Here is a 15,464-nt window from a genome sequence, read left to right on the forward strand (position 1 = left end):
TGCGTGTGCGTGCGCACTTGGATGGGTTAAATGCAGAGCACAAATTCCTAGTATGGGTCACCATACTTGGCCTCACTTCACCTCCATTCCTTTCCTAACAAAAAAAAAAATGTTTACTGTTGTTACAAAATCTAAATTTTGCATAGCTTTGACAGGCAACACTGGCAAGTAACAATGCCTTGAAAAAAACTTAACTCTTAAAAAAGATTTCTTGAATGTTTCCTCTAAAAACACAGAGATAATTATTTTTAGTTTTATTTAAGAGAAAACACAATTCTATATTATAATAATGTAGTAAAACACATTTTTTCTTCTTACTGATATAATAAACAATAGTAAAAATCTGCATACTATTATTTTTTTACCACTATGTGTGAAGGGAAATCATTATACCATACAGGGCTAGCAATTAATTCTCACTAACAAAAGCAATAATAGATTCTAGAATAGATACTGCCAAATCCAAACAGACTCCATCATTGTAGCTGTGTCATAAAATCCATGGTATTTTTTTTTTAAATTTTTTTATTGTTTTAAATAAAGTTACATTTCATCTAAAACTCTGCTTAGATTCAATGACCAACTGGGGTGCTTCACTAGATAATAGCTCGATTTTGCAGGACAAAATGGGACAAACTAATTGAGAGATTTGTCCACTAGGTGGCACGTTAGGCCAACATTGACAATTAGAGAAAAGTTTCAAAAATAGATTTATATTTTTTCGAAAATAAACTAAACTGCAGCAGATTTTCATCCTTCAAATCATTAGTCACGTTTCATCTGAAAATCACACAGTAGTCTAAACACTGATTTTACAAATGACACTCAAAATTAAAATGGTTTGAAAATGCGATATTTTTTTGTGAAAGGGTTCATAAACACAAGTGTGTCTGGTAAAAGCAGCTAGCAGGCTAGCTAATTTGTTATGGATGTTTTTAATATTGGTCTCGAATACACAAAGGGGATGATGAACACGCTGGTAAAGAGGTTCAACGTAACAGGCAGACGTGGTGCACCGCAAATTCAGACTCCGTCCACATGAAGCCGGTGCGTTCCCTATCCGATCATTTTTTTCCCCTCGTTCTAAAAAAAATTCTGTAAACACGAAACCACTGAAAACAGTGTGGTATATATGCCAGACCAGTATGGGGTGCTGTAATTCTGCCATAGAGATACACTATACACGGAGAAGACTTTGAGCATGCGCATAACCTTGCACGCTGTATACGAACTAAGAAGAAGAAGACGAAGATGCGAACATTATCGCTTGTTGCTCATAACAGTTGCATAGAAGCAATATATTTTGCTGTAATAAAGCTAGTAGGCTTAGTAGCAACACGAACACAATCATGTAGTCCGCCATTATTGTTGTTGCTGTTACGTGTGACGCAGCCGACACGTGATGTGATGACATCATCGTTTCACAAAATATACGGATTGGCTGTACACACGAAACCGCGAGGGTGTTGTTTTCAGATTTATCCACTCTGGGACCCGGTTTCAAAAAATAGCGGATTCAGTCTCCTAAAACGCCGGATCCGTGTGGATGAAACGCCAATACGATAAAAAATTTATACGTATACAGCGAAACGCGTCTCCGTGTGGACAGGCCCTCAAACCGGTAAACCAATCAAAATCAGAATATCACTGCTTTACAAAAATGGCCTTAGCAGAAGGTATCGTGCATATCAAAAACAGGCAAAGCAACAGATCAATATTATTCAACATATCCCAGATTTTTAAAGAAAAATTTTAGATGTAACCCCATTTGTAATCTTTAACATTTTCAGAAGTAACTGTAATTTAATTACACATTTTTTCTCAGTAACTGTAACGAATTACTGTTACATTTATTTTGTAATTAAATTATGTAAGGCCATTACATGTAATCAGTTACTCCCCAACACTGCATATATATATATATATATATATATATATATATATATATATATATATATATATATATGTGCAGCTTCATGACAACATTTTACTGGAGACCCAGCTGACACAATCAATCATCAGACACATCATTCTATAACACACCGGGGTGTGTACACAATTTTCAAGTTGACTCATTTGGTGCCCACCTTTACACTGAAATGGGGATGACTATTTTAGCACATTGTTTAAAGAAGTCCCCAGTGACGCTGTATTTAGATGCTGCAGGCAGTGTCATCTCCAGTGTACCGAATCAAAAAAATTAGAATACTGTACAATGCTCTGACCTTACCAGGAAGAGGAAGAGATGCCCACTATTGCCAGTTAGCAAAATGTCTTCTAAACATTCTGTGCCCCTTATTGAAACTGTCCACTTATTCCACTGTGTAAATACACTGTGTAGAGACAGATTACAGCTGGTCTCTAATGCAAGCAGTTCTTCTGTCTGTCAACAAAGAATCAGTACTTGCATACCTTTAAAGTGTGCATGCAATCTGCAAAATGATCAGACCAGAGATCAGATCTAAGACCATCTTGTATCAGTGCGCGCGGCACACGTAATTGAAGCCGTCTCTGCTTTTCACAGGAAAACCAGTGATAAAGGCTTGGAAACCTTTGCTATGTGTGGCCGATGCCGTGGAGATCTTCAAGGCCCTGTGTTTTGCACTGCTTTCAAGATACGTCACTGCTAGTGTATCAAGCATTGTAGTATATTTGCAGGACATAATAGATTTCCCAAACTGGGAAGTTGATGAAACAGCATCTATTACAATCAATGGTGGTTCTCCTTACAGTAGACTCTTCCAAAACATCTTTGATTCCGTTCTGAACACTTTGGAAGAGGAAACAGATGAGGAATGCCAACCAAATACATACTACTGCCCAGGTGATGTTGTATTTCGCTCCAAACAGACAAATGCATTGTTTTTCATATTGGCAGCTATTCACATTGTTTGTTTTAGTCTGCATTAAACGTAGGTAAGTCTTGAGCAAGTCTCAAGTACCTACCATCAAGTCTCAAACAAGTCCAGGAACAAAAATAAATCAAGCAATTAGAGTCAAGTACCAAACAAGAACAAGCATATTTTACATTTGCCACCTTTTTTATTTTTCTTTAGAAATTATAAATATATAAATATATATTCTCAATTATACATTTGAAATAATAGTAGTTTAAATATAATTTTTTGAAAATAGATATATAAAATATAGATGCTACTTTTAAATACAAAATAAAAAATGCCAGTAGGTGGTGGCAAATTACAGTTTTAATGAGTGACTAATGCATTTATTTAAATGGATCATTCAAATGATTCAAGTGAACAGTTGATTCATCTATGAACAAAACATACGATCTCTGCCTCGGTTCCCAGACCCTTGGCCCTGCTTATCCTCTCCGTCTCCATCGCCATCTGCTCAGCCTCTGTCTAGCGACCCCCTGGAGTCGTCAGCCCTTCCTCCACCATGGCTCCTCTATCTGTCGGCTCTGCCGGGGGCTACAATCATGGTTGCGACCTGGCTCCTCTCTCCGTCTGATCCACCTTGGACCCTTCTGTCTCCTCCTTAGCTCCTCCCTCTGTCGGATCCGGCCTGGACTCTGTTGATCATCCTCCCCCGAAGCCTCCTCCTGCATAGACTTTGTTTCCCAGCCCTCTCCATTCTTTTGTTCTTCCTACCAGTCCACTTTTTTCTTCATTCCTTGTCTACGGCAAGTTGCGCCTTCGGGAGGGGGGAATAATGTTACACCCCCATCATTCTCTCTGTCTTGATTTCTCCCATATACCCATATTTGGTTTTCCTGTCATATAGTTATTCCCATCATCTTTCTTTGTCTGGTTAACCTGTCTTTATTATTTGATTTGTGTTCGGTGTTCTGGTGTCCGGCTGCAAGGTTACCTCTTGTGTGTTCCTACCATTCCTGTCTGTGAATTTCCCTGCCTGTGGATTTTTAGTAAAGACGTTGCTTTTGACTCAAGGGGTAAGGTCTTCAACCTTTAGCCAAAAAAGTTAAATGGCTAATGCTGCTGCTTCGGCGGTATGCAGGGAAGGAGACCAGAGGCTGTTTAGTTTGATTAAATGTCAACAGAGGTGATGGGTTCATTATGCTAAATAAACAGCTTTTGTGGGGAAACAGCTCATCATTTAATAAATAGAATCAAAAACCAGAGCTCTTGACAAAACCGACTGAAGCCAAACGAAACAATATTACTACTGCACAATCATCCCCAATGGATTCAAATATTGCGCTTTCCAAAACGGCACAGGTGAGTAACAAGAAGCAATGGGCCAACCCACATTGTACAGTGGCCCACAGGGAAATCACATCGGTTGTTGTATCTACTTTCATAATGATACTGTACAGTCTGTAGTCTCTAGTCTCATATATTGTCTGTGGTACATGTTTTCTAACACCAGTCAGCAGTAATGCTCATAATTTCACTGTATGCAAAAAAATACTAAGACAATAAAGGCTTTTAATTCAATTACATTTATATTATTTAGATATTTCGAACAAAACCTAAAACATCATGGCTTTCAACTATTAAAAGCTAAAATATTTTTTTTTCTTATGTAAATACAATCAGTTGACCGCAATGTTGTAAAATATTAAATGTAAATATAATGTATTAATAAAAAAGTAACATTTAATAATGACTCAAGCAAAATGATCATTACCGAAAGTAAAAGAGAAACTAATGAGACTGATCTCACTCCTACTAATTTACAAGAAGGGATGGGTATACATATACATGCCAGACCAGTATGTGTAAATCTGCCAGAGATACACACAAGATTGTTTCTGCATGACTGTATATAGCAGATGACGAATAAAACGCTTCCCACATGCAGTTAAATGATACGGTTATTGTCCAGTGTGGATCCAAATGTACTGAACACTTATAAGGTTTCTCTCCAGGGTAAAACATCTTATGCGTTTTCAAATGTACTGACTGACTAAATCTCTTGATGCAGTTTGAACACTAAAGGTTTCTCTCCAGTGTGGTTCTTCTCATGTATTTTTAGATATGATGACTGGTTAAAACTTTTGTTGCAGTGTGAACACTTATAAGGTTTCTCTCCAGTGTGAATCCTCTCATGTATTTTCAGATATGATGACTGGTTAAAACTTTTGTTGCAGTGTGAACACTTATAAGGTTTCTCTCCAGTGTGGATCCTCTCATGCCTTTTCAAATTTTCTGACTGACTAAATCTCTTGTTGCAGTTTGAACACTTAAAAGGTTTCTCTCCAGTGTGGATCCTCTCATGTGTTTTCAGGTCTCCTGACTGACTAAATCGCTTGTTGCAGTGTGAGCATTCATAAGATTTCTCTCTAGTGTGGATCCTCTCATGTATTTTTAGATATGATGACTGGTTAAATCTCCTGTTGCAGTGTGAACACTCATAAGGTTTCTCTCCAGTGTGGTTCATCTCATGTATTTTTAGATTTGATGACTGGTTAAATCTCTTGTTGCAGTGTGAGCATTTATAAGGTTTCTCTCCAGTGTGAATCCTCTCATGTATTTTCAGATATGATGACTGGTTAAAACTTTTGTTGCAGTGTGAACACTTATAAGGTTTCTCTCCAGTGTGGATCATCTCATGCCTTTTCAAATGTTCTGACTGACTAAATCTCTTGTTGCAGTGTGAACACTTAAAAGGTTTCTCTCCAGTGTGGATCCTCTCATGTGTTTTCAGGTCTCCTGACTGACTAAATCGCTTGTTGCAGTGTGAGCATTCATAAGATTTCTCTCTAGTGTGGATCCTCTTATGCAGTTTTAAATAAGTTACCGAAATAGAAATCTTTTCACACTTTGAACACATGCATTCTCTCACACCAGTATTTATGTTCTCATATACTTTCAAACTTTGTAGATGGCAAAATCTCTTTCCACACAAATGGCATGAATGTGGCTTCACCTTTGTATGAACTTTCAAGTGATTACTCAGACCTGAAGCTGCTAAATACACGTTACCACATTGATCACATGTGTGCTGCTTCTCTCTATTGTGAATGTTCATGTGCTCCTTGAATGGTTTCTCTCCAGTATGAGTTTTCATGTGACGCTCAAGATCTCTTTTTCTTGTGAAACTCTTTCCACACTGAGTGCAGGTGCAACATTTCCTTAAATCTTTCTGTTTGACTTGAGAGCAACTCAAAGGTTTTCCTGTTTTGAAATGATTTTTCTCCTCAACTTGACTTGATTCTTCATTCTCCTCTTTTTCTTTAATCGACTCTGAAATGAAAGTAAAATGATTCATATTTAGGAACTTGTTATAAGCTGAAAAACATGAACAAACTAACATTTGAGAGCAGTGCCAATAAGTCCTACAGATGGTGGCGCCAGAAGCAGATTTGGTAGAGCTGGTGTGTGGGATATCAAAAATAATGATCATTTAAAGTAGAGATCGACCGATTTGGATTTTTCTATAACCGATGCCGATGTTTAGAGGTCAGCGTCAGTCAATTGCCGATTATGCGCTACCGATTTTTTGGCTGACTTTTAGGGTCGATATCTTGTAGTTATCCCCTTTATTTGCATGCTAAAATGTGACACTAATAATAAGTGGATGCACAACATCTCTAAACTTAACATCATGAACACTGACTTGAACCATCTCTCAGATCTTAAGTTTGTGCATTGCACAGTATTAACATAAAAGATTTAACCAAAGTTAACCAAACAAATCAAACTGACCAAGTATTAAATATGTAAAACAGATAATATAAAAAAGTAACTAAACTAAAAGTATAAGAGCTGAGATTAAGGTTGTAAATATAAAATTAAGGCTATAAAGTGGGCCACTCACAATGATGCATGGACAGTCGGTGCTTCTGACTGACGGCCTGTAAGTACATAAAGAATTCAGTACTGCCTATTGAATGCGCGTTTTGAGCAATGTTTAAACTGGATTATTTTAGAGCTTTAAAGAGCTGGTAATAGTTGTATGAAATACTTAAAAGTCATTGAAAAGTTCTTGAATTTCTCTCCCAAAATGTTGTACAAACCCTGAAACTAATGATGTAATAGCACTTTAGTATTTCTACCGCATTACCACGACTTTAGTTAACACTACTGTTTCTGTATCAGCCTTGTAGGGCTGGGCCGATAAACGATATCATATCGAATCGCGATAAAATTTATGTTAACAACGATGATAAGCTCTAGACATTTTTTGCTCGATATGGATTAATCTAAGAGCCAATCACACAGCAGAAATATGCGACAACAACCAATCAGCGTGCAGCGTGCGTGTGCACGTCAAAGTACAGAGTTCATTTCCTACCGCACTTTGCAAAGCAAACTTAAAGGTTGTATCAGTTATTTCTAGCCTGAAACATAAAGTGTCAAATTCAGCTGAACTTTCTTCACGATCCGCTCGCTGCCTGCCCCATAAATTGTCTGTGAAAAAAACGCGTCTCTCTGGTCAGCCTAGGGTCCGAGATATGCCAAAAAAACAAAAGGCACTACCAACCTTTCCTACTGGTGCTGGGATGTGAGGGAGGCGGAGCGAAAGTCCACAACACCAAACCCCTGACGCTGATTGGTTGGAACACTGTTTGTTTATCTGTGGAAAGGTTGGTAGTGCCGATTGTTTTTTTGGCATATCTCGGACCCTAGGCTGACCAGAGAGACGCGGTTTTTTCACAGACAATTTATGGGGCAGGCAGCGAGCGGATCGTGAAGAAAGATCAGCTGAAATTGACACTTTATGTTTAAGGTTAGAAATCGCTGATACAACCTTTAACACCAGGACGACAAAAAAAAAAAAGAGAGTGGAGTGAAACTAACCTCGAGTTATTATCCAAAAGATGTTGAAATTGTCAACAAAAAAGGTAGCACAAATTCCATTATATAAGTGGTTTGGCTATCTAAAAAGTGGCGCGATTGTTAAAACTGAAACCGAAAGCAAAAAACGCACACGCATTCAAAAGCAATTTTAATCCCCCTTGTTTAGAGAGTGACTCCCCAATGCACGCAAATTAGGCTACATGACATATCTAGGCTGTTATTAGTATGTAGGCTATAATAGGTTGTGCATGTCTATAGCTCTGTATCATGCTTGAAATATTCGGTCTCAATTTGCACTTTGAATATTTAGAGAGTAGCCTACTGTAAGAAAAAGTGATGAGGACGTAGAAGATCTCGATGAAGATGTTTATTGCAGCATAGCAGTGACAAAGTACATGTTGTACCTTGGGTTCAACGGAGTCGGAATGAACCCAGAACATCCTTTGCTCAAACATTTTATAGCATTACAGTTTATTACCCTAATGTAAATGAAGTTGCTCCTGTTGTAACAGCTGGGATCTGTATGTTAATTAAGTTCTGACACCCCTTTGTCTGAGATGGTTCTCAGTGTCTCACACCCGCTCCCATTCTACAATTGGTCACCTTTTGCTTGGGATGAGATTATCCCAAATGGTCAAAACTGTTGACTTTCTTCTTCTCTATAATAATTCAGCCAATTTGGGAAATGAGCATAATTAAACATATATTGTGGAGTGGAATCTGGGTCGAGGCAGACTATATTTCTTACAGTCCCCCGTTTGATGCTTTTGGCCCGGAAGAAGCATCACATCCACTCCCTTACACAGATTACACCTCCCTTCCTGGGCAGGTGCCCAGTGGCGGTGAAGCCCTGGCTTAGGTTGTCCTCTTAAATGGCCATCAGAGAATCTTACCCGTCATTGGGTCATCACCTCATGCACACTGGTTATCGCTCCATCCAATTAGGCAAAATTATCATAGAGACCTTTTCTAAAATTTAGCAAAATGACATACAAATATTTTCTTGGGTTTGTGGGAGGAGCACTTGGGAACCATAACACCAAAAGGAATTATCTAAATGTACTAAACATAAAGCCTAAGGAGCAAAACTTCAATCAATAGCATAAAGTATTTGTGCATGTGTGTAAATTCAATAGACAATAATATATTTTCTGCATATATTTGTGTCTTTCTAGTGTCATGTGCATTGGGTCCGTTTTCTTAGTGTGTGGACATGCTTTATCCACGTGTGTGCATTCAGTACACATTAATATATTTTCTGCATTCGAGTATGCATATATTTGTGTCATTCTAGTGTTGTGTGCAGTGAGTCTGTGTCTTTGTGCATTTCTTGAGTAGGTCTGTCCTTTGCCCACTTGTTTTCCATTTTCATGGAACGATTGCTGTCCATAATCTTTGAAAAGGTTTGATCTTTCCTTGGTTCTCGTTTCCATTGTATATTCTTTTCAATTTGACAGTAAATTCTTAGAAGCAGTCACTGGTGTAGTTGCAGTCTGCGCGGGTCTCTCAAGTCCATCCCCTGGTGCATCTCAGGATTTCTAGATCTTTTAGGCGCGGAGTTCTGGATCTTATAGGTCTGTAAATCTCTGGATTTCTGGTTCTGATGGTCACTCTGTTCTTTAAGAAGTCTCTTTTCTTGTGGAAGTTCCCTGGCTCCACTGGTTCTGCTGGCCTTCTTGTCCTTTGGATGACCAGATCATTTTTCTCCAGGAGTTTACACCTTTCCAACAAACATCTAGATGCATATACCTGAAACAAGATCAAAAAGAAGAGGTTGCCCCCCCTTTCCCCCACAAGAATCTTTTCACATTCCAAACATCAAAGTTACAGAAATCTAATCACAGAATGCAATTAAATCATTTCTCATAAATTGTATTTAAATACCAATACCATTATCACATTTCTCATAATTCATAAAGAATCACCCCCCTTTTGATAGTAAGCATATTTTTCTAAAATATGATACTATCATAAAACAATTCCTTCAGTTCACATCAGCATCTGCTTGTGACTGAGCTACAGTCATGTTCTTGCAGTGCTGTGTCTGGCAAGGTGTGAATGGCCTTTTCCTTATTTCCTTTCAACAATGCCAACTGGGTCTCTAAATTGCAAATCTTTTTAAGCAAATCACGATAGCCCATCTTTCTTTTGTGTGAAAAGTGACATTGTCTTGCCTTGTGTCCCATCCTTCCACAAGCAAAACAAACAACTTCCTGATCTTTCCTACTTTTCTCCGAACAATGCCTTGCTATGTGACCATCTTTTCCACATGCATAACAGACAAAGCTTTGATGAGGTCTCTCATTCTCTTGACAAAGTCTAGCAATGTGACCAGCTTTTCCACACGCATAACAAAGAGTAACACCTTCTGTATTTACTCTTTCAAATCTCCTTGGTCTCTGATGGAAACCATCAGATAATCCAGAATAATCTCTCCTGCCAAAGGCAGTAACTGGATGTCTTGATTCTGCAGCTTTCCTTTGACTACAGTATTTGCATTTAAAATACTGTGTCATTTTGGAAATGATTTGCTCGTATGGTGCATTTGCATCTACATGAAGAGCAATGGCTTCTCGCATGTGTGGACTGCTCTGTGCAATTAATGCAGACTTAAACATGAGATTTTGTTTAGTTGCATTTGGCAAACCACTGTAACAGCTAAACATTTCCCACAGCCTGGAAGCAAATGCTAGAGGATGCTCTCCAGGTTCCATTGTCACTTCAGTTATCTTCCTCAAGTTAACCAAATCAGTTGCAACAAGTCTAAGTAGAGCCTCTCTCCTTGCCCCTCTGTCTGCTCTTTTGTCTCTAATTTCCTGTGAGAGAGCACTAGTTAATGAGCGAGGAATGCAGATCATGAGAAGTCTACAAGCATCTTCGTCTGACACACTATAAACATCCACTACCTTTTCCATTTTTGACAAGAACTCTACAGGCTCCATGTTATGAGGCTCAAAAGTACCCACTGCTGCAACAAGACTTTGGAAGTCCATAAAAGACAGCTGTCTAACAGCTTGGCCATTTTCCGTTCTTTGATCAAGAACCCTCTCATTTCCATTTCTATTTCCAAACTGTCTTGTTCGCACTGGTGCTATTGGGAACCTCACAGAATCATCTGAAGAATTATGCTGTTGACTAAAGGCTTCCTTGCACTTCTTCTCGTCATATTCAGAATTGGATTGGGCATGTACCAACCGTATAGTTGTCCCTTCATGCAAAGATCTAAATGTTTCCCTCTCTGTTTCAGCTTTTGAAATTTCTTTTGTCAATTTCACTATCTGTTCTTTCAAAATGATCTCTTCAGCCTCGCAATTTCTCAAAGACATAACATAGCAGCTGACTTGAGAATTTAGCAACTTGTTTTCTGTTTTTATTTCTTCTAATCTTTTCTTAGTTACCGTGTATGAAGCAAAAAGAGCTTGAAGTGCATTAGCAACTTTTCCCTCTTTGTTTTTAGGCATTTTGGGACAATTTTTGAATTGAGACATAGCCCACTCATATGGGTCATCTGCCTTCTCTATCCCATCAAACATTCCTACTGAGCCATGCTTAGCGATGTATTTTACTATCAGCTCTTCCATTTTCATGATCTTATTAAATTGTCTTCAGCAATTTAATAGGCTTTATTCCTTTACTGACTGAACATTATCTAGTTACTTTAAGATAGCTGTTAGTCTAATTATTCACAGCTCCTGTGCTTTGGACACAAATGAATAAAACAACCACACTACATCAGGCTTCTAAACCAAATTTTTACCTCTTCGGACATGGCCACACTCCGTCAGGCCTTAGACTTCACTACACTAAACTATTAAAAATGTAACACTATCACAGTATGTCGGACAAAAACCACATTACTTCGGGTTTTAGGTTATATTTTTAAAACAGTTTACTTTCATCAGAATTATCAAAACAACTTACTCTGTTTCAATTACTTTAGAAACGACAACTCTGTTTCAGTTACTTTAGAAACAATAGGCCTAATACAACTCTGCTACCACACTACATCGGGCTGATTCAATTACCTTAGAATCTTAACAGAATTATAACAAATGTCTCACACTTCAGGCAAAACAAGCACTTACAGTTTCAACTTCTGCAACTGTTTAAAAAATATATAACAATGTTTGTCACAGTGCATCGAACAAAACATTTTTTTATTTTTTTTTTGTTATATAGTTTTTTAAACAGCCTTTATCTAGCCACAGTTCTTCGGGGCTCAAACTGATATTTATCAGATTAAAAAACAGTGCCACATTGCGTCAGGCTAAAAACCACACTGCTTCGGGTTACTGTTTTAAACTTCACAGAGTCACGGTACGTCGGACTCACTACACTATAACACAAATATCATGAAATAATTCTGTGATCACACTACATCGGATCAATTCAGTTACTTTAGAATTCAATCAGAATTATAACATCATCTCAGTCCGTTTCAATTACGTTAGAAACTTACAACTTCAGACACAACAGATCTAATACAACTCTGCCACCACACTGCGTCGGGTTGATTCAATTACATTAGAATCCTAACAGAATTATAAGAGACCAACAACAAGTTTCAGTTACTTTAGAAACTTTAAACTTAAACGCTTTGCTTCAGTTACTTTAGAAACAACAATTCCAATACAGTTCTGTCACCACACTATGTCGGGTTAATTCAGTTCCGTTAGAATTTTAAACAGAATTGTATAGAATAGGCCTAAGAACTCCTCCTGCCAATACGAAATAAACTATATTTTCTTCAATCCTTACAATTTCTTTTCTAGATTTTTTTTAAACGAGGGGGTTCCCTGACAAAAACAGCATAGAAGAAAGAAACTGCTTTTCTTACCTTTTCTTGCTTTTTTCGGAAATCCTCGTTGGGTGGCTCGCCAATGTAAGAAAAAGTGATGAGGACGTAGAAGATCTCGATGAAGATGTTTATTGCAGCATAGCAGTGACAAAGTACATGTTGTACCTTGGGTTCAACGGAGTCGGAATGAACCCAGAACATCCTTTGCTCAAACATTTTATAGCATTACAGTTTATTACCCTAATGTAAATGAAGTTGCTCCTGTTGTAACAGCTGGGATCTGTATGTTAATTAAGTTCTGACACCCCTTTGTCTGAGATGGTTCTCAGTGTCTCACACCCGCTCCCATTCTACAATTGGTCACCTTTTGCTTGGGATGAGATTATCCCAAATGGTCAAAACTGTTGACTTTCTTCTTCTCTATAATAATTCAGCCAATTTGGGAAATGAGCATAATTAAACATATATTGTGGAGTGGAATCTGGGTCGAGGCAGACTATATTTCTTACACTACTTTGATTATGGCTGAATTATCTGCACTTAATACGATTAAGAAAGAACTCTGTTGTAATTTTTTGTTATTTATACTGTAGATTGTTTCAAAATGCAGTGGTTGCCTCTAATTTAAATAGCTCAACCTATAATAGAGAAAATAAACAAATAAATAAATAAATAATTGTTACAAATTATGTTTTTACAATCATTTTATGTTTACATTTTGTACATTTACTCTCATTTACCATACTCTGTCACAACTTTTATTTTTTAAAATTTTTTTAGTAAGGTGTTTTAAGTTTTAAGGCCAAATCTGTAATCTGTTTTTGTTAATAAACTATACTTTAAAATGTAGTTCAATGAACCCTTTACTTTGTGTGGCTTTAGTCATTGTTGGGATACTATTTTAAAGCTGGCAACATCAACAGCTTATATCGAAATATATATCGTTATCGTTCAATATGGGGAAAAAATTATCGAGATTACATTTTTGCCATATCGCCCAGCCCTACAGCCTTGTTTGATCTGTTCATAAAATAATTCACTTTCTGTGAAGCCTGCATTTATAATACTTTATAAGAGTATTCTTGAGGAATTATAATGAATTCATGATGCATTATAAAAATCTTATAGTATGTTGTATCATCTCGTATCATCATGTTTCAGATGAATGTGTAACATGACACATTTGTATTATCAGTTTGATTATTTTGAGGGTACCCTTTAGACAGCTTTTGATAAGTAACTCTGCAACTGCATGACAGCTAATTATTATTAGTATTATGCTAAATATATTCTAACACCATATTTTGATGGATCCCCAAAAGACAAACTAATATGTAACTTTGCAAGTATGTGAATTTTCTACCTAGCCTAAGTCTACTAATTCTAGACTTATAATAATAATAAAGGAGTGTTAGTTGACATGTAGTTGGAATGTTGCTTATAGTTAATAGAGTAGGGGACCATCAAAATAAAACTAAAATATAATGTAAAAAATACATGTGATATGATATAATACATTATAAATTACCTAGATTTAATATTCCGTCAATTGTGTCTTATAAATAATTACAATCTTAGGTTAGAACCACAAATACTCAAGTATTATAATGTATTAAAATTGTTATAATTATTCATGAGATGATATAACTTAGTTTTTTTTATATAATGCATTATGTGTTCATTATAATGCCTTAAAAATACCATTGTAATGTATTATGAATGGGGCTTCATCGAAAGTGTTACTGCCCCCATATATACTTTTCAACAAACTGATCCCCTTTAAAACTTGTTTCTATTACAGTTAACTAAATCTAAAACTGCTGTAAGTATTATTAAAGCTCATTATGAAGTATTATGAAAGCCTGATGTACCACAAACAGTCACTAAAGATGAATGAAGATAAAACACCAACCTCCATGTTCCACAAGTTTTATTCTCAAAGGTTCTGGTTCCTCCTGATTTATTTTCAAAGGTTCTGGTTCCACAAGTTTTATTCTCAAAGGTTCTGGTTCCTCCTGATTTATTCTCAAAGGTTCTGGTTCCTCCTGATTTATTCTCAAAGGTTCTGGTTCCTCCTGTTTTATTCTAAAATGTTCTGGTTCCACAAGTTTTATTTTTAAAAGTTCTGGTTCCTCATGTTTTATTTTCAAAGGCTCTGGTTCCTCATGTTTTATTTTCAAAGGCTCTGGTTCCTCATGTTTTATTTTCAAAGGCTCTGGTTCCTCATGTTTTATTTTCAAAGGCTCTGGTTCCTCATGTTTTATTTTCAAAGGCTCTGGTTCCTCATGTTTTATTTTCAAAGGCTCTGGTTCCTCATGTTTTATTTTCAAAGGCTCTGGTTCCTCATGTTTTATTCTCAAAGGCTCTGGTTCCTCGTGTTTTATTCTCCAGATTTCTAGTTCACTCGTGTTCTCCTCACTCTCTACTTTAATAAACATCTTCACAGCAGCAGATCTCAGTTCAGCTCATACTTCTCCAGATATTCCTGCTTGCTTCAAAACCTAGTCACAGATATAAGGATGAGAATAGCAAAGGTATTTACTGATCTGATTCAAAACTGTACTTTTCTGTTTACAGAAACTACATTTCTCACAGATTGTACTATAAACAGAATCAAACAAAACAACAGAGAGCGCAGTGTAACTAATCTTCTTCTTATGTTTAATGGTGTTTGTCAAACAGAAGTTATTGTCTTAGTGCCACCCGCTGGACTGGAGTGTGAAGCGCCGAAAGGAGGAAAATAATGCGGGTGAAATGACTTTGTTATAAGGTGCGCTGTTGTTTTTCTTTAAAAAGCCGATCTGCACAAATAAATGAAAATGACTTAAAGTTATAGACTTGCATCATGGTATTGAGCATCAACAGTCTTTGATAGTGAATATAAGAGGAGAAAAACACACTGACCTGATTAAGATATTTCACATAAAATAGTCCAC

At 36.9% G+C, this 15,464-nt stretch overlaps 2 protein-coding genes across 2 annotated transcripts in view; one reads left to right on the forward strand and one right to left on the reverse strand.

Annotated features, from left to right (window-relative positions):
* Window positions 1-15,464, forward strand: part of LOC141284452 (uncharacterized) — a 256,898-nt gene that overhangs the window by 106,396 nt on the left and 135,038 nt on the right. The window lies entirely within an intron of this gene.
* On the reverse strand, window positions 4,306-15,111 carry LOC141284664 (uncharacterized). The gene is made up of 2 exons (XM_073817656.1): window positions 14,441-15,111; window positions 4,306-6,173 (listed from the first exon to the last, which is right to left on the reverse strand). The coding sequence occupies exons 1-2, from the start codon at window positions 14,964-14,966 to the stop codon at window positions 4,894-4,896; spliced, it is 1,806 nt and encodes a 601-aa protein (XP_073673757.1). The 5' UTR covers window positions 14,967-15,111; the 3' UTR covers window positions 4,306-4,893.

The sequence above is a fragment of the Garra rufa genome, chromosome 14, assembly GCF_049309525.1.
Source record: "Garra rufa chromosome 14, GarRuf1.0, whole genome shotgun sequence".
Lineage (NCBI taxonomy): Eukaryota > Metazoa > Chordata > Actinopteri > Cypriniformes > Cyprinidae > Garra > Garra rufa.

Coding starts and splice junctions, on each gene's coding strand:
- LOC141284664 (XM_073817656.1), bottom strand. CDS start 14,966: ATGTTTATTAAAGTAGAGAGTGAGGAGAACACGAGTGAACTAGAAATC. Junction 6,174..14,440: donor AAAACTTGTGGAACATGGAG/GTTGGTGTTTTA, acceptor CTTTCATTTCAG/AGTCGATTAAAGAAAAAGAG.